This window comes from Drosophila tropicalis, unplaced genomic scaffold, assembly GCF_018151085.1.
Source record: "Drosophila tropicalis isolate 14030-0801.00 unplaced genomic scaffold, ASM1815108v1 contig_878, whole genome shotgun sequence".
In the NCBI taxonomy this organism is placed as follows: Eukaryota; Metazoa; Arthropoda; class Insecta; order Diptera; family Drosophilidae; genus Drosophila; species Drosophila tropicalis.
In genome coordinates this window covers 3791953-3819359 of record NW_027173374.1, presented here as the reverse complement: position 1 = coordinate 3819359, position 27407 = coordinate 3791953, and the positions used below count along the sequence as shown (strand labels likewise).

The following is a 27407-nucleotide window of genomic DNA, read 5'->3' as shown; positions in this document are numbered from 1 at the left end:
ACCTTTCAGACTTTGGAGGGCTTTTTCGAATTAAATACCGTTGAGAAATTTAAATTTGATCTAAAAGCTGTTAACTGACCTACCACAAACTTTGGTTTTCAATATTTGTTAAGGCCTGGCAATGCTGTCGATCGAACAGCAGAGAGCTTTTTAGGGGATTTAGCTTTTTGCGGCATTTATTTAACGGGCATGCCGAACTTTTAACGGATTTAGATCGACAGCAAAAGTCACATACGAACGACGCGAGTTCCCCCTATCCAGATAATAAAAATAAATCAAAACATTTTCGGCAAAATCGAACCAAGTCGTTGTTGTAGTATAGTTAAATTATAAATTCCGTTTCCGATTTCCTTCGAAATGAGTGGCGTTCTGCGTCGCGGTTCTTTGAATTTTGATTGCGGCGGTGGCAATTCGCGTCGGGGGAGCCTTGATGCCAACCTTTATGGGGGGTTATCGTGAGGCGAAACCTATGCCAGGTACTCCGGAAATAAGTGTTATTGCCTTGGACTTTCGTCGTCACTCGAATGATTTGAAAAAGGAACCAAAACTAAATGGGGTAGCAGAAGTGACCGTCAAGGATCTCAGTCAGGATGTCGATAGTGATGTTCTGTCGAATTTCTTGGGTCACTATCGCAAATGGAGTTTCCTGTGGACCTTCCTTTTGTGCATATTCCAATTGCCGACCACATTTCATTTGTTTATGTTTGTGTTTCAGGTGAGTTCAGTTTCAGTTCACATTATATGGATTGCCAAATATTTACACAGTTGATTGGCGGCGGTGGCGGCATCGTCGTCACCACCCAATAGACTCGATAGCCAAAACAAACCAAATGCCCAACACACAAAACCATAAATGTGAATAATAAAGGCAGATTGAGGTCTGTTTTTGATTCATAGACAGGCAAAGAGGCAAATGAAATAGATGACTGATTGAAAATGAGTGAGACAGACGAACTTTTGCACTTTTGGACACATGCAGCCATTTTCGGAAAAGTAATTTCTTATATACATATGTATGTATGTATGTACATATAGTAATGGGAAAATGTATTTATGTTTATGTGACCTTGTGTTCTGTGTTATTTTCATTTTTGGGGGTTTTTGGCGAAATTTCGAAAGAAATTCATATTCTGGCAGACATCAAAGTAAAATCAATCAGAAAAACCAAAACACTTGAATACAACTTATCGATTGACATGTGGGGCACTTGGGAACCACCACAAATAATTAGCAAATCTTATTTGACTACAAGATCACATATATTAATGTAAAACAATTTTCTAAAATTATTAATAAAATTGTTTTAAATTATTTCCTTTGTTATGGGAAGACTTTTAACCCATTTTGTGTAGGTAGAATCCTCATTTATTTTTTAACGACAATGACAATTCTCGAGCTAAATAGTCCAAAACATTGCTAAAGTCACAAATTGATTAGGTTTATTGTTTCAGAAGCTTCTTGCTAATTGAATCACTTTTAATTTTATTTTTACACCCTTGAGTAAGTTTTTAGTACCCAACAAATTGCTACAATTATAAATTTGCTTACCTTGAAATTTTAGACTAGACTATTTAATCAAACACAAGACCTTTCGCTGGCCTTATACTCTTACCAAGGGAAATACTAAACCAAGGAAAGGTTTGCAATAGACCAAAGAAAAATATCCTTTGCCCTATAAGGAATACAAATAAATATTCTAAATTAAAGATGAAGTAGTTATTAGTTTCGTTATTAGCTCTGAATTAGTCTATAATGAGGATTCCCAAAACATAAAAAAGAGTATTAGATGCACGGGTGTGTGCTATAATTATCTTTGATATGCTATAAGATTCCTTTATGTAATCTATATAACCAACAACAAAAACAATCTTAACGGGGGAAAAAAGAAAACAAACTGATAATTTCAACAATTGCCTCGATATCAGAAAGTGTTGACTTGATCACAATGAAACGTATGAGCAGCACTTGATTGTGATTGTGTGTGTTCAACAGTTTTGTGAACAATTTGCCAAACTGGTCAGTTAAAGGTAAATCGATATGTGTCAATGGGAGGGAGGGCGACTGTAAATCAGTAACAACAATAAATACCAATTATATACGGATGTATGTATATAATTTGGCTCATAGAAAGAGAGAGAGAGAGAGAGAGAGAGAGTCAGGGAGGGGAACCATTGATGATCGCGTGCGGAACTTAAAAATCACTGGAAAGTAACCTTCATGAGGCTACTCCATACGCATCTATGAATTGAGTATCATTTGTCAAAATGCAAAATATCTGACAGATGCAATTGCGTGAGCAATCAAATACATATATCTATACCCATACAAATCGCTTCGATTGTTCGATAATAATCAAACAAACAAAAAAAAAGCCACAAGCTACCTTGACATAACATAATTTGAGCTCAAGCATGAGTTTGGGCTTAACAACTAACTAAGAAGTCTCTTATTTTGTCAATGACTATTATTATTTTTCATGTCAATGATTGGCAGTTTCAATAATCAAGCTGAAAGAACTGTTATGATGTAACAAATAATCATTATTTAATCACACATAGTAACCTAATAGAGAGCTACCAACTAAATTTACATAGTTAGAAACCTTTAACCTCCAATCGTTTTCCTATTTCTTTTTGGCCGGGAGGTCACTTGACCATAAAACTTTTACTTCTAGCTATTAGGTTGGTACATATATGATATTAAAACCATATCATTTGACAAGATCGTTAGGCCCCTTTTACAGTCTTTTGCCGGCGCGCATGTGCAACTAAGATTTTGATATTTGTTAATCAACAGCTGTAATAAGCTCTCAACTTGAGAGCAGAGGCTAACACACACACACACACACACAGACTCACACGCAGTTTCAAAATTTTTTGAGAGCTCGCATATGATTATATTTCGTGAAACATTCTAAAAATTCAGTTCATTTGCAACACAAGTCGCATACGGTTGCACTTTTTTCATTTTGCATCTTACAATGCCCCAAAACGAGCTGAGTTCGGGTGAGATTTCACCCATGTTGAATGTGGAAAAACTGGATACATTTCAAACAAAATTGCTTGAGAATTTAATTGGTTCACTGGCCCCCTGGCAGGCAATGTGGTGTGCCCTTTTATCAATGTTTCAGGGCATTTGTACATTCCATATATTCATCTATGTGTTTCAGGTAAGTTGCATGAAATAGTGAACGACCTTAGAAATGCAGTCAGTCCAAGACATGGTTTGCTTCGCTTCAACGACTGCCAACACATTTTCTGTGCCCATTTGGCTGTGGGCATTGCAGACAAAGACATTTAACGACAACTACACACATAATATTATAAGTATATAATAGACCGCGTATATGTATATAGTGCGACAAGGTTCTGTCAATGCCGGTTACTTTTTTTGCTTATCAGCTAGTTAGCCAGGTGATAAAATGAACATAAGTACTTACCTTTTCATTGTAGATAATGTAGCATCTTTTTCCATTTGTTGTTTGTCGCTTGATTGGGTTCTCACTTTTATTTCGTAAGATAAGTTCAATGACTGTATTGATATTGTGATTGAATATTAATGCAAAAGTCAATTTATGTACTCTAAAGCAGGGTATACACACACGAATACTACGATGTTTGGCAAGCAATGTTCGTGTATTAAATAGGTTACCAAAGAACACTTGACTAGGAATTCAGTTAAATGCCAAATAAACCTGCTAAAGAATGCTTAAAATCTTTAACGAAATTAGCATATCAATTAATCAAGCAATTTTCGAAAAAAATGAAGTCCAAAAATAAAACTTTCACAAATTTGTTGCGACTCAAGTTCTATTAGATTAATGAATGTAATCATTTTGATTGAATTCAATGTATATGCTACTTTTATTTTGCATTGCTGTTTGAACTTTATGGCAGACTTTGGTAAGCGTATACAGAGATCTATAATAACTAAATTTGTTTCATATCTTTGAAATTACATACTTATTCAATAATAATAACATTAAAAACACACGCCCCAAAGACAAAACAGAAATAAAAACTCGTTTGATACATATTAATATTCAATAAAAGCAGGTTGATCCCGATTTCTCGTAACTCATATTCATTCATATATATATGTACATACATATATGTATAATCCAATGTTTAGTATATTTATCTTTGTAGGTCACATATTATAGGCATATGTGGAGCCTTTGTTTTTGTATTGCCGGCTCTAGATCTAAAATAAATGCGTCTGGGCTTTTAAATTAGTTTTTTCTTTTTGCCAATATATTTTTTTACACGTGTAAATTATTAAAATCACCTGAAGACGATCTATAAGCATATTTGCTTTTTTTTCAGGCTACATGGGTAAATCTATTTAGTCATTCTTTTTATTTTTGCGAAGATTTTCACAAAGACCTGAAATTCCATGTTAAAGTTAACTAATAACAAATGTTTTCAATTAATTTCCACTCCCACTTTGATCCATATCAGGTGTTCGGTCAGAGTCAGAGTCGACAGAGACTACAACCATCAAGGTTGGGTTGCTAAGGTTATATCAGTGTCTCTCTACATATCTGTATAATGTATATTTGTGGGTTTGCACTCTTGCCTGGGGCCAATATTGACCGCTAAACTGTCTAAATATATTAATTAAGCAATAATAATAAAAAATAAAACAAATAAAAAGCAAATAATACAAAAAAAAAACTGCAGACTGGTGCACACTGGTTTTAAATAAATAAAGAATTGGTTTCCAAACATATAAATATAGATTTAAGTATTGGCTTTAGAAGATAATTAAATTAGGCGATAATTGGATTTTAGAATTTGATGCTTTATTTATTAGATCGACATTAATTAAGGAAGGGGAAGTTTTCTATAGTTTAGGTACAACAGTAAAAAACAATTATCGTAAAATTTTTAAATAGATTTTTTTGTTTTTGTTTTCATCTAGGGATTTCATCACGTTTTCCAGTGTCAATCGAATTTAAATGATGGCAAATAAGTTAAATAATTGTTTCTACCGTTAAATGACAATGGGAAAATAGTAAATATTATTAGCGTTAATTAATGTCTAAAGTCTAGACTAGTGCTTTGAACAGTTCCTTAAAACCAATGTACCAATCCGCCTTAAACACACACACACACACACACACACTCATTAGAATAAAATTGCAATCAGGTGCAACATTCGTGCTTGAAAATCTGCAAACCAATTTATCAACAAAACTAAAAGTCAATTTCTTTATTTTTCGTTTTAAGCATACCCTTTACATAATGTGATAAATGGGTATATTAAGATGATGTATTTATAAGAGTCATCAATATTAATCAGAAAGAACTCTAAAGTTTAGAAAACTGAATGAAGAAAGGACAGGGTAGCTTATAGTCCATTTTGTATTACCAGGATTATTTGTTAGATAGAGAGATCATGCCCACGCCGCAGAACCCAGAATAGAACATAAAATTCCATTGTTGTTAAGCTCTTTTATGCAAATGCCTGAAACGTGACAAGTAACCGACAACTGGTCAAATGGACACTTTTTTATGACATCAGAACACGGCACGAGAACAACCCAAACCGCACCATAACAAAAAAAAAAAAAATGTACAACCTGCTTGGTTTCTCGGTTCGGTTAAAATCATTAAAGAACTTTAAATAATTTAACTGCTAACATTCTCCTTAAACTTTCATGTTACAATTTAAATTAATTATTCGACAAATGCAATTACATATTTCACTTTCCATGTGAACTTCAACTTGAACAACAAATTGAAACTGAACTTGAAATGAAAATGAAATTTCCTTAACCAAACCAACTAAATGCTTAATTGAGGCACGTAAAATAAAATGAACAAGTAACAACAACAAAATGTAAAACAAAGTCAGACGTTGCCGCCGACAGAGCAAGAGCGAGCAATCAACCTGTTGTTGAGGCTTTGATTTTCGATTTTCACATATTCATACATACATACATATAGCTACTGGGGCTGCCGCTGTAGCTGCTGCTGCTCTTGCCACTGGCATCGCATAATGCATACGCCCCGTGGGCCGACAGTACTTCGAGTGAATAACCTTTTCCGTTTTGTTATTGATGACTACTGCGGTTTAGTTGCATACATATGTACATACATATCTACATACATGATTGCTTCAGTGTGAGATATTGGGAGTGAGTGAGTCTGTGTGTGGTACATGAGCTTACAATGATGGCACCATCAATCAGTCTCGGTTTTACAACTTTCTTGTTTCATTTCCCGTATTGTCCGCTGTAATCAGTCGCAATCAAACATTTTGCATACATTGTAAAAAGTTTTCGGTACTTCAAGTAGGCAATAAAACATCAAAATTTAAATGTCATTAAAGTGTCGGCATACTCATAAATAAGCCACACATTGACTGAAGAAGGTAATTAAGGTGTCTATTAGCCTCTAGGCACGCATTTGATTCATTGTATGTTGCTCACGTTGGAAAGTGTACGTGAATTGTATTTGATACAAGAAAGGCTTTCAATTGGCTATTAAGTCTCTATTGTATAGGCCTATAACTTTAACGAGAGATATTATTTGGAACTTCAATTGAATTCAGATGAAACAAAGTCAAATCAAATTCTATAAACTTGAATAACATTTATAATAATTAGTTTTTACTTAAGTAGAATCAACTATAGGAAAGAAATTAAAAATTCATATGAATCCCTTTAAGTAAAATAAAGAATGTTGATCCCAAAAAGAAAAGTTTGCGGTAATTTGTTAAAATGATTATATATTTATTGCCTTAATCAACTAATTTCCTATATTTACAAGAATATGTTAGCAATTTATAACTGAAAAATATATTAAAAGCATCTCAAATTATTCTGATTGCTATATTTTTTTTACCCCTTTAGACTGCTTCAAAAGACTATTGGTGCGCCAGGCCAGTTAATCTTCTTGAGTTGGACATTGCTGAATGGCGTAATCTGAGTCAAACATTAGACGGTTGCTATATACTCGACTTGGACTACACACAATTGAGCTATGAGAATGGCGAGCTAAACAATTGGCCAAACAATACCAGCGACTTGGGCTATAGGCAATGTAATCAATTTGAATTCTCAAATATCGATGGAGATGGCAAAACTTTGGTACAGGAATTCGGACTAGTATGTGGTCGTAACATTTTAAGTATTGTGGAAACTTGTTTTCTGGTGGGTGCAGCTGTGGGTGCTGTGCTCAGTGGTTGGATATCGGATCGATTTGGTCGCCGTCACACATTGATGGCATTTGTCAGCATACAAACTGTTTTTGGTAAGTTAAGCCGCAGCAGCAGGAGGCAATCAGCCCGCAAATTACACAAATATTCCTCTTGGCATGGGTTTTGGATTTCATTCACATGCAAAACAACAATTTGGCAATTTGAGCTATGTTTATTTTCTAATTGTCATTTATATGCAATTTCTCTGCTTTTATGTGTATGTGTGTCTGTATATGTGTACACCTAGTCGTATACGTACTTGGTATGGTTGGTTGGGCATTTTGCATTGGTCCTGTGCTGGGATTTTAATTGACTTTACACTCGTATTTACCTGTCTGACCTTGCACCTGACATTATTTTTTTTTTTTTTTCTTCTTTTTCTGTCTCTCTGTGTCGCTTGCCTCACTCACATTGTGGCTTACTCTTCACATGTTGCAGGTGGAATTTTGGCCTTCTCAACATCGGTGGCCATGTATATGTCGCTACGTGTTATAATTGGATTCGCCTCAATGACCGTGACTGTTGTTAGCTTCGTGTTAGTTGTCGAATTGGTCTCTGGCAAATGGCGAACTATAATCGGTATATTAAATATTTTACCCGTTGCCATCTCATATGTCCTATCATCTGGTATTGCGTATCTCATACGCGATTGGCGCAACCTTCAATTAGTCATATCATGGCCATGGTTAATTATGTTAATCATTTGGTAAGTCACTAACTAAATAGTTAAATTACAAAGTTCCTTTATTTGTCATAAGTTATTCAAGTTAGTTGGATAATTAAGGATGTGAATATGAAGTTTATTGTGTATTCAAAATTTCAATGATTTATTGTACTGATGTACTGGTTTTAATAGATTCTTTTGACAAGTAGCTAACTAAGCGCCTAACACTTAATAATTGTTTTAATTGTAAGTAAAACCAAGAAAATATAATTGACATTTTTGTTAGTCCGTGTTGTTATTGCCTTACTATAAACCTATTTACTAGTAATGTGCAACTAATTTTCAAAAAACAAATAGTATTGTTGTTTACGTGTTTATTCGCAACTTTCGCATTTAACTTCAAAGTAAGGGAATTCTTGCCAACCATTGAACACGATTGACAACAGGCACACACACACACACACACTCATGCGTGTGGATGAGGGTGTGTTTCTGCGTATGTGAATTCTAGAATCAATTAGATTTCGTTTTGTAAATTCGAACAATGAAGAAAGAAAGGGAAAAGCAACAGTATCCAGACATTCCTCGATGTTTACTCCCTTCACAGCATTTATACTGGCCACACTTGGCTGCTGTTGATGCTGCTGTCTTTTGCTTTTGAGAGAAAAATCAAATGAAAAATTCCAAAGTGCCAATAAATACTTAAGAGAAGAAAAGAAAGGAAACGAAAAAAAAACGCGTATTCGATGGACAGTGATTTTAAGCATTTAATTTCTTGTTTTTTTTTTTTGTTCTTGACATATTTTTGTTTTTCAATAGGTTCTGGCTGCCAGAATCGCCACGTTGGTTATTGGCTCAGGGTCGTCTGGATGAGTTGTGCAAGCTTATTGAACGGGCTGCTAAAATGAATGGCACCACCTTGCCCAATAACTATAGAAAGACTTTGGAGGCAGCCGTTCCCAAGCGGCCGCAGCAGCAGCAGCAATCCTCTACAGAAATTGGTCAAATCGCTCGAAGTGAAGAATTTAATGGCTTGGATGGCCATGTCAATCCTATATTTGTGGTGTTCGGTGCTAAATATTGGCGCACCACTGTCCTGACACTGATCATTTGGTTGACTCTTATTATTATATACTTCGGCTTGACTCTGCATCTAAGCAATTTGGGTGGCAATATCTATGTGAACAGCGCTGTGGCTGGCACAATTGAAGCTATTTCCATATGCTTTAGTATTTTTGTGGTTCTTAAAGCGGGCATACGTAAAAGTTTGATTGGCTACATGTTATTGCCGGGCATATGTTGTCTGGCCACAAATCTAGTGCCTCATGGTGATGATAATCAATCGGGTGTAATAGCTTTGGCCATTATAGGTAATTATCTTATGAGAGAATCTAAATCTAAGTAGCAATAATAAAAAATCTGATGGTTTTTCAGCCAAGTGTCTCATTGGGGCCAACAATGCAATCATACCCACCTACACGGCCATGCAGTATCCGACAATTGTACGGAATTTTGGTGTCGGCATGGGAAATTTAGCCTCTGGCATTGCTCTCATCTTGGTGCCGTTCCTTTGGCAATTGGTAAGCTAATTTTGTTTTATTTTCAAATATCTTTAACTTAATACCATTGATATTTGTTTTTAGGAACACATTGATGCCTTGTTACCGTTGAATATTATGGGCGTTAGTGGTTTAATTGGAGCCATTGCCATTTCTCTAATGAAGGACGTAGAAACATAAGTCGATGTCATTTATTTTTTATTATTTTCATCAATTTTTCATATCTAACTGTGATATATACTTGCAAAAATGTTGAGCTTAAGAGCTCATTGAATCATAATTACTATATACTTATATGTTTCTCAGCTTATTAACTTAGTTGGTTTTTATTTATGTGCTTACATTATACACTTATATATTTTGTGTCTATTAAAAATAGTTTTTTATAAAAAGAAAACAAAAACGTATTTGCATTCATTACTAATTTTATAAATGGAATGTCTTCACAGTAAATCGTTTAAAAAAATCGGATTTTAGTTGAAAATTACGAATTCTAGGTTTTTGCTAAAAGAAATTAAAGTTAGAATATTCAGTTACCTTTAATTTTAATGGTCAATATTATATAGCTTTGGCATTTGGGATTCTCTAGGATTCATCCATACAGCCTCAATTCTCTGCACATATTTCGTTTAAAAAATAAAGTTAAAGCTCCGTATTTAAATTTAAAAAACCTTTTTAGCTAATTGTTTCAATCGCCTTAAAAATCATCAAACAGTTAGCCAAAAGGACTCTTTAGCGAAGACACAAACCGATTCTTATTCTCATTGCTTATACGCCCTGTATGCTTGAGAAAAACATGGTAACAAGCTTAAAGTTTTGCCACTGAAGCTTAATGAAAAGCTCTGAAACAAGAGTTGCCATCTATTTATATTTTCTTGGATTGTTTAATCGGCGGTAAAAGCAATTTAAAAATACATCACGTTCCCGGACCAAAAACCAAAGCAAAGCCATTCTCAGGCAAAATATATACAAATTGTGCAAAAAACGCCTTTGCGTTCACTTTCATTTCGAGATGCGTTAACATCGTTTGCCCTCTGCTACCGTCGCCCAGGCATCTTTTCGGTTGATTTTGAAAACTACTCGCATGCAAAACACATACCTACAAGTCGTGTGTGTATAAATGGCTCACATAAATTTTCAGTTTCGAGTGCAAAGCTTCCAAACTGAAGTCAACTTGGCCAGAGATTGGCTATAAAACCGCCTGCACAATGTTTGCGCCCAGCATTTCAACCAACAACGCCCAACCAGCTTAAAAAATAAAGAAAAAAGAAAAACACGGACGAAAACATTATATTGGATAATTTTTGAGTAAAGTGCTTTTAAGTGAGTGAATCAAGTTGAGGAAGTAATACAGTTTAAGTTAGTCAACATGCAACTGCAACTAATTGCGGTAAGTATATATACATACAAATATGTTTATGTAGAAGATCAGATTAATTGTTTGTGATTTCATTATAATCGAACTCTGTTATGTTCATGCGTGTGAGTGAGTGAATGAGTGCCACCTTCAAGGTCGTTTAGTTTGCCAGCTTAAGATTGAATCATTTTCAAAGTGTTTGGTTTATTTGCATTTTATAGAAAGTCACTACTAGACAGATCTCTCTTTCAATTGAATGCAATTAGCAATTAAATCGAAATCTATTGACATTTCATATAAAACATAAATGTCTCAGACACAATTAAAGACTCACAAATCGATGTGATGCCAATCACTTAATGCCAAAAGAATTTTTCGAAAAACAATAACAAATCCAACAAACAAAAAATTGGTTAACCAAGCCCTCAGGTCAGATTTCGTTGGCTTTGGCCTACGCCCCATAATCATAAGCTTCACAATAATGGAAAAATATTGTTGGCATCTAAAGACAATGGATAGATCATGATAGATTATCAACTAAAAGGAATTTGCTACCGAAAACAAGTCCAAGACAAGTTTTGAACCAAGACAGAAAAATAGGCTAGATAATTGCTCTAAATACTTAAAACTAATTTAAATTTAATGAATATAGGTGATTGATTTGAGTCTAATGAGTTTGCAAAAATAAAAAAGAAACAAAAATCAAAGCTAATTGGACATCTAAGTATATTTTGCCGGCATATAAGCATATTAACTATTTAAAAAAAAAAATTCGTCACGTCAAGTTTCATATATAATTTATTTGGCTGATGTGTATCAAGGTCGTTTTGATAACTAGTTACTTGTGTGTGTGTAAGTTTGAGATTCATGAGACTCATAATCAAGGCAGTCGGCCAACTAGGCAGCTGCATATGATGCAAATTCTGGCCACGCACAATACAATGCAGCACACAAAAATAAAACAGATAAAAAAGCGATTGGGCGGAGCACGTATATGTACATAGTATATGTATATATATATACATATGCATTGGAGCATTACGTAAGACCCACAATGTATGTACATAAACATAAATAAAGTGTTACATATTTTGAGCTGAGCCGGCTTAAAAGAGAAAAAAAACTGCACTGACAACTATTTCAGTTTTTACCACAGGAGTGTAAAACTTACAACCAACTGAGGATAACGAACTGGCGTCTTGACTAAAGCATATATACTTTCAATGGCCATGCCAAGGCCAGTTGATCCCAAGAAAAGACGACGATACAAAATCGAAACGAAAATAATTATATAGCATTTATGATCAGCTCTGCCAACACACACCTTTCTTGGGGATGAGCCACACGACATTTTCACCCACGTTGTATCCCAGGGCTTGGCTTATGAAAAAGAAATACCAACAAAATACATACATGTATATATATTTTCGGTTACAGTTTCCTTGAACCATGTCTATGACTAGGTGGAGCCATGTAAAAAGCAATTAAATCAAATCAAGTTTCATGGCAATAGCAAAATTTTTACTTACCCGCTGGGTGCCAACGGAGTGCAGCCTCGATTTTTGATAGCCAAGTAGTTCACTTGACCAGGTAGTAAGTAGTAGGTAGTATTTGGGCAGCCAGCCAAGTCCAAGCCGGTTGGCCAGTGGAATGTTTGGCTTCACTGGCCACAAAATCCAAACAAAACTAGGCAAACAAAGTCAGGGTATAAACTGGGAAAGTAATGAAAAACCAAATATTTTTTCACAAATTTGTTGAATGCATAACAAACATTTGCATGCGCCTCTAGGGCATTGATTAAAAATGGGAGGGGGGAGAAAAATGCCCAATTAATTGACTATAAAATAAATTTACCAAAATGTTAAACTAAGTTATTAATCTTAAATGCATCCGTTTTCCGCATCTTAACCATGGAAGGAAGCTTTGTCAAACAAATTATTGAAAAATAAACTAAGGCATGTGAGCTTTTAATTTATACAGCTTAAAAAGTCAACTAATTTAAAATAAATTAAATAATTTGACATGATTGAAGTTTAAATGTAGGGCTCCTTTATATACCACAACAAATTCTGTTTATTATAAGGATTGTAACTTAGTTTGTAATCAAATAAAGCAGGTTTCAAACTCGAATGAACAGAATTCTATAATTTGAAAACACAGTTAAGAAAAACTTATTTCAAAAAACTTATTTTTAACTTGGCTAAGTGTCTAATATTTCTCTTCTTAAAATGCCAAATATATTTTACCCATTAAAGGGTTTTTTCCATGCATATAAGGATCCCAGAAATACTTTGTTAAAAAATCAAATAGAATCGAATCGACAAAAGGCCATTACTAAAACTATTAAAGAAATTCATCTAATTGAAAGCCTACTTTGAAAATTGACACCATAGAATCGCTAGGCTTTAATTGAAAATCTTCTATACTCTATTTGGTAGATGAATCAAGTATTAATACCTTATCTTAGTCGCTGTAAGGTCACAACTGAATGATTGATTCAACTAATTGAATGTAACTGCAAATCTAAGTAACACAGGAATCTATCAACTTTTGGTGTTCGGTGGTCACTTGTCCTAGACACTGACTTCTTTTATTGAACCGGAAACTTAACACATTTTTTTTCCTCGCATGCCAAAGAAAAATGAGTCTTACCCATATGCCGCAACGACTGAGGTATAACGTTTTTTCTTTTTGTTTTGGGCCGCTTTTCTACCGTCGCTGAGCCATGCAAATTACGCAAGAGTCAAGTATTTCTCTTGTTTTGTTGCTATTGGGTTGACTTGGCTTGGCTTTTTCGGTTTTGGATTTTTGCTATTATGATCGATCGCGGCCAAAAGCAAAAGGCGGGTGAACAATTTCTGCGATTTCTGCTTTTGCTTTTTCATTTTCTTTTGCGTTTGGTTTTGTCTTTTCTGCTGTGTTATGTGCCACATTTATTGCTATTGCAGTTGTTGTTGTTGCTGCCGCCACCGCACCGTTACAATTACAAATTGTTGTTGTAATACATAAGCGGCAAATAAATTGAAACCAGTTTTATTTAATACGCGAGAAAAGCTTAAGAAGTGCAATATGATACTCATTTAAATTACATCAATATGAATATTTACTTTTGTACTAAAGTCTCAATAGATTTCGAATTTCAATGATCAATCTTGTAATGGGACCACTAATCGATCTGGTGGGACTCTACAATGATTGGAATCTGCTTAGATTTAGCAATAAAAATACCAATTTTAAAACATGTTCAGTGTCAAAATATAAACTACTCTCTTAAATCAGAAAAAAAGCAAAACATAGTTCATTAATTAAGTTGATGGAAGGATTATTCATTCTTGATGCCATTTTAACATATTAATTTTCAACTAAATTGACAAATGATTTAAGCGACGATTTGGGTTTACCTTCTTGTCGACTTACACAATATTAATCCATCAATGGTATTTTAAGAAGTCGTTAGCCTAAAAGAGAGGAATTTGCCATAAAAATCGATTCACTAATCAATTTATTGCGAAACTGTGGCAAATTGAGCACGTGTATGGCCATGTTTGGGCCTCAATCGGTTAGTGGAAGCAGTTGCTTTAAATAAATGTTTGCCATTAATTATGCTTGCAGCTGATATCCAGCGCTCTGCTGGCTTTGACCCAAGCCCAGAACTACCCACAGCGTTTGAATATACCAGGAGCTTTGGCCTCTCCAGTTGCAGTGCCACATCGCCAGCAAGTGTTGCGAGTGCGTCGGCCAGGACCAGCGCTGCGGCAACAGCAGCATCTGAACACAGTAATTCCCGCTGTAACACCACGCATTGCTATCGAAGAGCCACGACCTGTGACCGAAGCAGAGGAGGATGAGCAACCTGAGCCGTATTTGCCAAATCTTTTGCGTGAACAGCAACTGGCCCAGGCACAGCAATCACAATTCCAGCAGGCAGCCGCTGCCTTCTTGGGTGGACAATCGCCTAGTCTTGAACAAGCCACACCAGTCCATCAATTGCTGCAGCAACATGAGGATAGTCAGCCAACAGCCATTTTGCCAGCTCCTCCTCGCTTCAATGACCGTCCTGCAGTTCAGCGTCCAAATGGATTCAATGATTTTGGCATTGGTCGCTTCGAGAACACTCAACGATTTGGTCTAGAGCGTCCAACGCCAACAGCTCCACCACCACCACCGCCGCCATCTGCACCGGTGCAACCACATCGCATTTCCGTCATTCGTACGCGTCCGACAGCCGCTATTCGTCCCGAAGCACCTGCCCAACTGCCAGTGGCTCGACCACGCCCCAAGCCAATTCAACCCCGACCAATTATCGATCAAAACCAATTGCAGGAGGAGCGCACAGATCAGCAGCAGCGACGCCAACGACCTGTGGCCCAAACCCTGCGCAAGTGGCGTGAAGAAAATGAAGATGGTAGCATCACCTGGGGCTATGAGAATGATGATGGATCTTTCAAGGAGGAATTTATTGGCACCGACTGCATAACCAAGTAAGTCCGACACGTTTTAAGAGGAATAACAACGAGATCCTTATGCATGTTTTACTTTTTCCTTAGGGGCACCTACGGTTACGTTGATCCAGATGGCAACAAACGTGAATATAATTACGAGACGGGCATAAAATGTGATCCAAATGCCCGCGATACAGATGAGGAGTTACAGGAGAATGGCTTTATCAACTATGAAGAGAATCGTGCAGTTTTGCCCAATGGTCTGGAGATTGATATGACGCAGCTGGGCAAAAAGAAGTCAAAGCGTCCAATCTACAAAAACTAAACTACATCTAGATCATCATACATCACTTCAGACTACCATTCCAGTAGTAGTAACACTTAAGTCTATCTATAATCTGTACTTTATTATTTTGTATTTGTATCTGAGTGAAGAAGAAATTAAAAAAAGTCTTTGTCAACGTATTAGTACGGACGTTGTCGTCGGGCAGGCGGAGGTAGACGATTCGGAGGCGTTATAGATATATCCAGAAAATCTCCAATGGTAAATTTAGCCTGGGCCAGAGTCTTATTATCATCGATGCCTTTCTGGCCAGTGCAGGTTACACCGATTTCACGCATTTGAAAGTGATTATTCCTATAGTTGGGATAGACAACGGCAAAATCGAAATAGGTTCCCTTCTTTCGTGTATCCGGATTCACATCCCGGACTAGCGAGGTTAGCTCATGTAATGTGGCATCCTGCCAGGTATAGATCTGTAGTTCATTGGTTGGAACATTACCGTACATATACTCCGAGACGGAATGATGGCGCCCCGTAGAACAAAATACACGTAACAACAGGGGGCATGTCTAAAATATAAAACATTAAAATCACATAAAAAACAATAGTGAGGGGGTGCTGTTGGTGTAAACCTTTTCACGGTCGATTTGCTTTAGCTGCGTCTTGTCCTCTACAATCATTGACTCTACATTGGCCATGTTGTTGTCGAAATCACTATTTATTAAATTATTTCTTCACTTTTAATACACTTTTTTCCGATTGTAGATTTATGCGGCTTTTAATGTTTGTTTTTTTTTTTCTCCTCAAAATTAGTGATGGCAAATATAACCAAACATGAGTTAGCAGGCTCATTTTGAGTTAACAGACTAACTTTGAGCTAACATACTCATTTTGAGCTAACAGACTCGTTTTGAGTTACCAGGCTCATTTCGAGTTCGCTACAATTTATTTATAGCCCCATAGCTGATTTGTTTTTCTATCGTTATCGAATTTAGGAGCCCAACAGCAAATAAGTTTTTTTTCGAGTGTTGTTTTTGTTTTTCAACTAGATGGTTCTAGCTGCGCTCGGATTTGTCAATAATTCTGATTCGAATGGAAAAAGTGAATAATTTACAAAGTAACAATTGTAAACAGTGTGATGATGTGAAAAATTAACAATGACAACAAATTACTAATTAGAAAAAATAACAACAACAACGATTGCGGCACAGCACAAAAACAAAGCATAAGAAGAAGCAGACGTTTCTCCCATAAGCAAACAAATTGAATTAACTTTTAAATAGTCTCTAAAACGGTAAGTAAATTGGTTTATTGGCATTTTCAAATACTTTTGCCAAGTGATACACAATAACAGCAAATAAATGTTGACCTGGCCTTATGTAATTTTTGCTGCACCAGAGGAGTATTGCTCTTTAATATCAATTTTTGTGGCTCTTGTTTATGAGCAAATTGTTGCATTTTAATTACGTTTTGTTTATAAACTTTGAACTGCCGACAGAGCGACCAAAAGCGCGGGAGGAAGGGGATTAGAATGGGTGGGAGAGAAATGTTCTGCAAGGTTATTTTTTTTATTTGCTCTCACACACTCACACATATATTCTCTTTCTCAGCTTCCGATTTTGCAAACACACACACGCGCCGCTTTATACCCCACTTTTTTCCCTACCCACTCACGAATGCCTTTACCGCCGCCGCTATTGTCCACAGTTTTATTATTGTTCCCACCGATATGTGCACATGTACATACATACATACATATATATCCTTGACAGTTCCTAGACGAACAGGAGCGAGTGAGCCATTGTCATCAGGAGGTTTTTGTGTAGTACCAGGAAAAGTGAAACAGATGTAATATTAAACTGTTGCGTAAATTATATATACAACTCAAGTTGAAATTCTATCGAATTCCATCTGCAATTACAATGAGCCTTGCCAGGATAAACAGACATACTTTAACCAAAAGAAAAACAAAACTTTTTTAAGTAAAAACTTCAATATCAAATACAACACATACCGAAAATTGCAAGAAAAACAAGAAAATATCAAGTATGACATACTAACATACATGTAGTATGGAAATATCTTCCTTTTTTAAGCAAGAAAAATTTGTTGGAAAAAAATCTAAATTTCCTTTTTTCTGTAACAATTTCAAAGGTAAAATATAGTTTTTGCCAAAACAAATTCTATCCAATTTCTAATAACTTCAAAATCCTCTGGAAATAAATACATACAATTGTAAAGTTGCAAAGTATTTGTAATAATTGATTGAGTTTAAAGAATATTGAGGCTTCGTTACTTTTACAGTTCCTTTTTGGAGGGCACTTTTTTTTAATAAGTTCTGTTATTGTATGGGAGTGCCTCCGTGTGTGTGTTTTGCGTGGGTGCGAATATTTGTTGTCGTTGTTGTTGTAGTTTCTGTTTTTGTTATTATTGAATTTTTTCCTTTGCTTTCGGCTTGGCCATCGGCTGGCCCAGCCTGGTCACCACCCGCATCCATTGTTTGCTGCTGCTGCTCAACGAAGTGCAAGGAAGTCCTCAGCCATGACCGTGACTGACAGGCTGTAACCCCAACACCTACCACACACACACACACACACACACACATGTTCAGATACATCAGTTGTGTACATATGTATGTACATACATACTTACATATAGATTCATGGTAGTTTCTTTTATTGTTATTGTTGTTATATGCATTTGTGTATGCTTGCTGAATTTAAAACGCGCCACATATCCTTGAAAACAAACACCCACACACACACACACACATACGGAACACAGACAAGGAAAATATACTGCAAAGTATGTATACAATTGTTATGAGATTGTTATTTTGTTTGTTATTGCTTAATTTTAATTGCTTAAAGCCCTTCTCAATGCCAATGTCCCAATATTTGAAGCTATTTTGCCATGCAAAACGAATTCCCAAAAGATACAGAACACAGAGCAGCCAAAGCTTGGCAACAGGATGGTTGGAATAGAAAATAGCTCCGTCAATAAATTTTTCAAAATGCAAATAAAAATTGTGCCCTTTACAAAAAGGTTTCTTTGGGTCTCTTTATTCATCTTGTCGCTCGTTTCTTTTTTTTTTTTTTTTTTTGTTATGTTTTGCTTCTTTCTTTGACCACTCTCTCAAGTAGCTGACAGTAGAGCAAAAAGCGTAGGCGAACGACTAGAACACAATGACCTGACTGTAAATCTCGACCTTGGGACATTGGTTGCATGGCGACCTCTGTCTGGCCATTGTACGGATGTTCTATAACTTTAATAGTTAGTTAAAATATTATAAACATTTGTAAATAGTAAAAAGCGATACTAATCTACATCTACGTTTCCATATCATCATAAAAAATCTCTTACAAATATTTCCTTTCTTGTTTTGATCGATACAGGGGAAAAAACCCTGATAATTTGTTCACATCATTGTTGATTCCCAGCAACACGGCCTCAAGATATCAATAAATGAGAATATATTTATATATATTATATATGTAGAATCAAAAAATTATGTATACGCAACGTTTGCCGACTTTACGACGCGTCTCTGACGCAAAATACATACAACAAAAAAAAAGGCAAAATGATTTTGAAAATAAAAGCAACTCATCTTTCTGCGATATTTGTTGTTCTTGTGTGTCCATTTATGCTATTTTTATTTACTTTGCTTACGTTTTTTTTTGTTTTGCGCCAATTGACGAATTGAGTACAAAGATTCAGTTTTGCTGCCACGCCACTTCCTTCGTCAATTGGTTAGACTTGAAAGATAGTTGCAATGCTTACTGACGTCACTGCAAAATGCCCCTAACTCATTTAACACTTAGCATAGGCAGCACCACGAACACAGCACAGCAACAATAAAGGTCCCCCAATTAACGATAATAACAATTGTAAAAGTATGTACGAATGTATATATGCTCTATATCTATCTATTGGTGCGTCAGTACGAGCTGTCAGTGATAAGCCAAACCGTTCGCCATTCAGTCGAATGGTTTATAATGATTTACGATAGTAAGCAAGTTTTAACTAGTTCAACTAAGTCCAATCCTCATTATACCCATTCATAAACGCTGATTATACCCCTTAAATCATTGCCTTAAACAAATTATATTAGAAGGTGACTTAACTGATGAGTGGGTTAATAACCGAGTTTAGCCCTGGACTTAGTCAACTCAAAATTTGCTTAATATTTCAATTCAATACGTTTAAAATATCCTAATCAAGCGAGAGCTAAACGAGCATTCTTAGTCATTAAGTCAGTTTTTTTGATCTGATGCTATGCTGGGTATACTATTGCCGATGATCTGAAATTATGTTTGATTTTTGGGTGTAACACATGTGTTTACGATGTTTATACTTATAAAACGCTTTGTCTATGCAAAGGAAGAAAGTGGCAAAAAAAAAAAAAAAATATTTTTACGTCGTACACCAACACACACATGCACACACAAATTTTGCGGTTGACAGTTGTACAACAAAGGGGCTTGTCTGCGAGAAGGTCGTTCCATATGATAACAATCAAATTTGGAAAAGTAGTGGGAGGACAACACACACGAGAGAGTGAGAGAAAGAGAATTTTCGGGTCTGCTCTAGAAGAATAAATAACCATAAATTATACATATATATACAAAATTCTTTACCGCAATTAGCGCAAAAATTTTCTAATTTCTTATAATAATTATTTTAGTGAATAAATAATAATATATAGGATATATGTACATACATATATCCGTTTCTGAGCTGCTGCTGCTGCTTATCACCGTGATGATGATTTAATTAGTAGTTCATGCCTGAAAGTGTCGGGTAATTACTAAAGCTGTCATTATAATCGCACACACAAAGCACAAACGCACACATGCATACGCACACACATACCATAGAGAGTTGATTTACGTCCAGCGGATGCTGTGCAAAGCTAAAACTAACTAATTCGCAAAAGGTCAAATAATTAAAAACAAAAGGTGCGAAGAGTGCATACCCTTGCCAAGCGTTTTTTTTCTACAGAACAATGTTACAAAAAACAAGATTTTTGATAATTTCGAGTAAGTTGTAAAACTAAGAGCATATATTCAGTTTCGTTAGGATAACGTCAAATACCGAAAAAAGATTTTCGAAGCCCGGTTCAATTGATCCAAATTCAAGTTAACTTCGGTTTTCTAAAACTCGTTTGCTGATAAAGAATCCTTATGAAAAAAGTTCAAAGGTGCTGAAAATGTATATTCTCCATTTCGAAGGATAGTATAAATATAAATTATATGTGTAACTAAATGCACGGATGTATGTATCGTGTGTAAAGCTGACTTTTTAGGAGTGTTGTATATGTACGCCTGTGGTCGGCGGTAGTTGCACCGCCACCAACGATAATGGACAATGCAGGAAACTGCTAAAAGGAGAGACTAGAGGGATTATGTTTAATGAGACTAGAGCAAACGCATAGTGAAATACATGTAAGCTTAGGATGGCAAATTTTGTACCATGGAACATATTAGATATTTAGTAGCTACGTACTGATTTCAATGTTTAATCATTCCCCTGGCGGATAGCTGGCTGGCTGACTGAATGGCTGGCATGCCAATCAGTGACATTTGTTGCGTGCCTCGCCCGCACCGCCCACACACCAAGGTTATGGCACACGCGTATGTGGTTGTTTCACCTTTGGTTTTTGCAACAATTACCCAACCACAACAGACAACAGCAGTAGCAGACGACAGAGCCAGCCCCAGTGGGCAAGAGCAAGAGAGTAAGGAAAAACATCAGTCTGATGCTCAATTATAGAACCTTATAAAAAGCATAGTATACTTTTAGGTGGTTGTGGCAAAAATATTGAGAAAAACCATCACCCACATAGAAAGGGGAAAAACCTTAAAGCTGTTGTTATTTTAGATACCGTTGTATGCGTGGGATGTACCAAGCCAAAGTGTGTGTGTATGTGTATTTGCAGTCCCATTTTTCATACCGTTTGTCAGTTAGAGATTTTCCAAAGGAAAATTTGTTAAATCAATCGCAACAATCATGCACAACAAAAGCTCTATTAATGTATTGTTGTAATTATGCAGTGAAGTGAATCACTTCAATTGCATTTAATCCATTACACTGTGAAAAAAAGTAATAAGAACTTATTATTCGCTGAAGAAGTAATAAAGAATGAAAAACTGAGTAAAAATATGTTGAAGGACACAGGAGTTTCTAGCTGCACATCGTTTTTATATGTATTTGTATCTTTAACTTCATTTTAATAATAAACAAACATATCCTTTTAAGTACAAAAGAAAAAATACCTTGAATGGTTTTATATATTTAATTTTATTGACATGGCAAGTCGTGCTATAATATTATTATAATAATAATAAGTGCCCTTTTATGCCAGTCTTTAAACATTTTGTACAAGTGATTTCTCACTATTGAAATCAAGAAAATGTTTAAGCTTTTATTTTCGCAAAAATTTAACATTTTTAAAGATCCTACAGAAACTTTTAACTGTTACATATATAAAGGTAAAAGTCTTGTATCATAAATTAAATGGCACCTAACAAAGCTTTTCCTGAGGAAGGCGCAAAAGTTGATTTTAAAAGTCCTTCATAAATTGAGTATATGGCTAACTGAAGGAACTAATCTCGATTTGTTAATTGAAATAATACACAAGAAATTCTTGTGTATCTCTATTGCACTATTCTTGACCTTTGTGCAGAGGCACATCATTGTTTCTTTTACTTTTTGGAGATGCTATTGTTAATTCTCAGCCCTTTAATCTTGGTTTTGAGGGCATGTGCGCATGAACAATATCACACAAACCTCATGTGAAAGGCTTTTTCGATGACCTTTTGCTAGAATCAGGTGCAGGCAGAGGTTTACCTTCTGCCACCACAAACACCACCCCATGCACACAAGATTCCGGTTACAGCAACATGTTGAACATCTCTGTTTTTCTCTCTGTGTGTGTGTGTAATAACTACTCTAAAGCTCAAATGAAACTGTCATAAACAATACATAGAACAGAAGCAGAAACCTCAATATATGTGCATATAGAATCTGACTAGCAGCAGAAACAGCGCAGTTATGTGCCGTGTTGTGAAATAGTAAACAGTAAATTTTTAATTAAAATTCAAAGTGTATTAAAAGTGTTTGTTTTTTTTTTGTATATATGTATGAATGTAATTCACGTGATCCACATAACAAACGAATGCAAACAATTTGGAATTTCAGCAGAAAATCAAATTAGTCTTTTCCACGCATTTGCATTGAAATGGAAAATATGGCCAATGTTCAATTCATGTTCGTGCATTTTGTATTTGGTTTGCTACATTGTATATGTGTGTGATGAGTGGGAGTAGTACAAGGTCAAAGTGCACCACAATAAAACAGCGCAAAGAGAAGAAATTGCAAAATTCATGAATGATGCGAGAACTTTTCATTAAAATTTAAGAAAATTCAGATTTTCTTCAAGAAAATCTCTTTATCGGTGGGATTTACCTAAAACGATGGTGGTTAGTTAGTTGGGCGGGTGGTGTGGTAACGACCACTTGATCTAATGATGACAGCAATTATGAATGAATGAAGGTCGCTGGATAACAACAGGCAGAGCGCAATTCATCATCATGACGGAGTGTAATATTCTCCTACTTTATTTAAAAAAGGAAAAAAAAACACTGAGACGACTTCCCTTTTGGCCTTTTTTTCTAGTCCTGGCCGTCGTCGTCGTCTTGCGTGCCAATAATAATGACGTCACATGGTGCCGAAGGGGGTGGGGTGTGGAAGGAGGCCAATTTGCATGCCAGCAGGTCGTTTATGCTTAGTTGCAGTTTTTTTCTCTCTCTCCTTCTGTTATTTCCCTCCATTTTGTGCGTATTCTCGGTGCTGGAACGACTACGACGAATCCACAACCCATTCAGCAAACAAAGTACACACACACACACAACCTGCCGCCCATTGCTACACTTCCGCACGAGTAGAGTAACAATTGTGTGTATTTTCAAGGAAATCAATCATCCAGAAATAGATCAACTTGTCGGTAGTCTGGGGCGTTTGTTGGATTTTAAGCTATTGTTTTATTTTTCTATTTCTTTTTTTTTTCCTATTGTTAGTTGGTGGTTGTTGGTGCTGGATGGGTAAACTGGCCATGGATGAAAGGTAAACTTTAAGACTGAAACCACACACCACATCATGGCTTGGCTAGCTTTCAACAGTGTTTTTTTCGGATGGGTGGGTTAGTAGTCGATATTATTTACTTACCCCTTAATGCTTGTGGATGGCTCTAAAATGTTCTTTAAATTCAAACCATTTGGTTATATGCAGATAGCATTTTAGCTTAATTAAATTAAAGGAAACTATGTTTAAATGGCTACCAAAGAAGAATTTTCACTACAATTCGTCTAAGAGGAATTTATAATTAAATATAGTTACTAGTTTTCTATACTTTAAAGGATTGTCTGCAAAAATTTTATAATTTTATTCTTAACTGAGCTTTAAATGTAATACAGTTTGAAATTATTTTATATGGTGAAAATATTTGCATAATAATGCTAATGTGTTAGCCTAAAATGGTTCAGCTGAATCATCTAAAAATAGTAAACGTTTTATAGCCTACGAATGTGAAGGAAAATAACTATGCCCAAATAATAATAATTATAATAAAAAGTTTTCTCTTGTATAGTGGTCACACACACACACACACACACAGGTGGACGGGCAGTTGTCGTAGAACGTGGACGTCATAGTCCTGACGCCAACAGAATTGCCTTTTTCTTTCATTCACAAAATTTTGCCAATGCTATTAATCAACAAGAAGTCCCCCCTTCTAGGGCACCTCGGATACCCTGCACCTGTCAACTTTCTCTATTTCTGTATAAGCATAACAATAAAAACAAAACAAAATAAAACCGAAAAAATCGGTGGAATTATTGTGAATCAACAGTGCGCGTCACCGCTAACGTGGGCAACGTTCTTAGGCAGCGGTGACAGGCGGCCACGACAGGTCCTATTGATTAGGTTCACGTGTCGATACTTAAATACGCTTCCCTACCCCACCTACCTATCTACCTCTCCAGCTAGCTACTCCTTACTATATACTCAGACACGTCTGTAGTTTTTGGTCTCGTAATTGCTAAAAAATATAGAAGGGAGGCATTTTTTTTATTGTCGTAGCATGGCGCTTGAAAAGTTTCATTTTCTTTTTACAAAACGTGTGTTACGTAAATACCAAAGTAAATGGCAGGAAGGGAGGCCAAATGGGCGGTTAAGCTTTGGGAACTTTGAGCCCAAATGTAAATTTGTGGCACCCCATATATTTTAAGATGCCGCTACAAAATGTACAAATTAATAAATGAAATGTTTATTATAAAGCGCTGCCGCCAAAAATCAAGGTTTATTCACTTGATGAGACCCAAAAAAGTATGCTACACATTTTATGTGTAGATGTGAGGTTTCATTTTAATAAATGTGGGAACCTCATTTCGTCAAATATATTAATAGCTTTAAATTGCTTTCAAACTCAACTTAGAGATGTTGGTATAAATATTGTATTAATAAAGCCAATCGCGGATCCTCGGGAGGGAAAAGAAGGAAAATTTCACCATTAAAATCGTGGTTTTCATATGATTTTCCCGCACAAATGCCAAAAGTTTTAGGTACAGTCTTGTTTAGTTTCATCTTACTTACCTTACTGTATTATAGATGATTATGAATATCCTGTTCTACAGTTTCTGCGCCATTTTCTCTTAAAAACACTTTAACTCCACTTAAAAAAAAAAATTAAAAACGATCACCAACACTGCACAAGTCATGTATGTACATACATACATTGAATTCTTTTCTCTCCCTCTCTCTTTCTTGCCGACAAATAAAAGCACTTCTTTGCACTTTGTAAATCGAACAGAATTTGATGCCAATATACTCATTCGAAAGCTGATTACAACATGACAAACCCGTTCTAAATTGTTTTCACTATTATTCACTTTAAACACACAAAAAAAAAAAGATAATAATAATTTGTATCTCTAAGTGGAAAATTTACTCACATTGTGCTTCTTCTTTGTAGGCAAGGTAACAGCACACTCGCGAACTAGATCAATCACTGTTAACAGCTGTTAAGAGATGCTGTTAAATTGTTGACAACAAATAGTAATTAAAATCTTTTGTTTTCCAGATCTCTTTTGTTAGCCATGTCCGACGCGGCCAAGTCCAATAATAATGCCGCCAAAAGTAATGCATCATCTGATCCGGCAGTAGCAAATGGATCTGGAGAATCCACGCAACGCAGCAGTCACAACAAAAACAAAATGAAATCCACACACAACAGCAGCGGCGGCGGCAGCAGCGCCGGCGGCAATAGTATAGACAAACTCTCACCAGATCAGGATATCTATATTAATGCTGCAGATGGCCTACCCAGTCAGCATCCAACTCTGCCACCCGAGGGCGATGTCGACAGTGATACAGAGCCAGAAGTGGACCCAGACTCATTTGATGACTTGCCCACTTCGATAATTGTCACTAATATACACTCGGAGGTGTTTACCAATCCGGAACTGAAGCATGACATGGAAGAGCTTTTTCGCACATTCAGCGATTCGGCCACCTTCCAATGGTTGCGCAGTTTTCGCCGACTGCGTGTCAACTATGACAATGCCATTGCAGCGGCCAATGCACGCATAAAACTGCATCAATATGAGTTTAATAAAAAGACCGTTATTACTTGCTATTTCGCGCAGCCGGTGACTCCGGTCAACAACAAGAATCTACAGCCGCCGGCTCCTGTTAAACAGTTCCTTATCTCGCCGCCCGCCTCACCGCCAGCGGGCTGGGAGCCACGCGAGGAGGCTGAACCCTTGGTCAATCATGATCTGCTAGCCGCATTGGCCAGTCTAACGCCAGGTGAATCCCATGAATTGCATCCACAGAGCGAGGACCAGCCGGCAATAATAGTGCACACGGCAATGGTGCCCGAAGGTGGCACTGGTCCAGGATTGCCCATTGTGCAGACGAAATGTCCGGAGCGCGTATAAGCGAACAACCAAAACTCTTTATTTTGTTGTATTGCAAGTTTTTAAAAATATGCCTCTAGCTGGGCATATACATACATATACCAACATACATTAATATATACATATACATATATATATTTGTATTTGTATGGTTTACGAGTATTTTTTGTAAATAATTTTAAATTCAATTGTGATTAGTTTACACAATACATACATATTGTTTTGTATTAAATATGTTTACAACGTTTTCAACCCCCAAATTCAATTCTGTTGTAGCCAACGAGCATTTCGAATAGACAGCGGCGATTCACTTTCAAAATCTACATACATGTATTTGCTAATTAACTCTAAATGTATTTTCGTTTGAATTCGAAAAACCAAATGCAAACCAAAAAAACAATTAATTGAAAGGAAAACCGATATATGAAGCCAATAATGCTATATTTTCTCTCGATGTATAAATGTTACTTACAATTAGAAATACTCGAGGCTACAACAAAGTAGAAAACAACCAACCGCATACAAAAAACATAAAAAAAAAAAACAAACCAAATGGATTACAAACCAAATGAAAACTAAACTAAAATATCTCTCTCAGTGTACCTTGGCTATAAAAAGTTAAAAATGCACGATATCGAAAAACGACATGAAAACGAAAGCATAATCTATGTAAATCCTATATCTATGTAAATGTTAATGTAATTTGTAAGACAGCAAAGTGAAATATCAGTATAAGATATTGACATACTTATAATTATATATGTATACATCTATATATTCATACATTGTAGTTAAAAAAGAAAATGGAATGAAAAACCAAATATATTCAATTTCGAAATGAATGTTCTCAACTGTACCAAAACCAAAAAACAAAAAGGAAAAACTCTCCTTTAAATTGATTTAATTGTCTTTGGGGA

The 27407-nt window shown here is 35.9% G+C and overlaps 4 protein-coding genes across 4 annotated transcripts; 3 read left to right on the top strand and 1 right to left on the bottom strand.

Annotated features, from left to right (window-relative positions):
- Positions 1–239: 239 nt before the first annotated feature.
- Positions 240–9609, top strand: LOC137585938 (organic cation transporter protein). The gene is given in 7 exon segments (XM_068301971.1): positions 240–444; positions 446–715; positions 6860–7259; positions 7645–7912; positions 8690–9240; positions 9305–9450; positions 9514–9609. Coding segments are annotated over 7 exon segments (1818 nt in total). The 5' UTR covers positions 240–357.
- Positions 9610–10461: 852 nt separating this feature from the next.
- On the top strand, positions 10462–15693 carry LOC137584664 (probable fibrosin-1). The gene is made up of 3 exons (XM_068300177.1): positions 10462–10819; positions 14399–15267; positions 15334–15693. The coding sequence occupies exons 1-3, from the start codon at positions 10799–10801 to the stop codon at positions 15551–15553; spliced, it is 1110 nt and encodes a 369-aa protein (XP_068156278.1). The 5' UTR covers positions 10462–10798; the 3' UTR covers positions 15554–15693.
- Positions 15615–16339, bottom strand: Bin1 (histone deacetylase complex subunit SAP18). The gene is made up of 2 exons (XM_068300178.1): positions 16144–16339; positions 15615–16080 (listed from the first exon to the last, which is right to left on the bottom strand). Exons 1-2 carry the CDS (start codon positions 16207–16209, stop codon positions 15694–15696), a joined length of 453 nt encoding a protein of 150 aa, XP_068156279.1. The 5' UTR covers positions 16210–16339; the 3' UTR covers positions 15615–15693.
- A 174-nt stretch (positions 16340–16513) lies between these two features.
- sra (RRM_RCAN_like domain containing protein Sra) lies at positions 16514–27332 on the top strand. The gene is made up of 2 exons (XM_068299376.1): positions 16514–16805; positions 25653–27332. The coding sequence occupies exon 2, from the start codon at positions 25669–25671 to the stop codon at positions 26509–26511; it is 843 nt and encodes a 280-aa protein (XP_068155477.1). The 5' UTR covers positions 16514–16805; positions 25653–25668; the 3' UTR covers positions 26512–27332.
- The last annotated feature ends 75 nt before the right edge of the window (positions 27333–27407 follow it).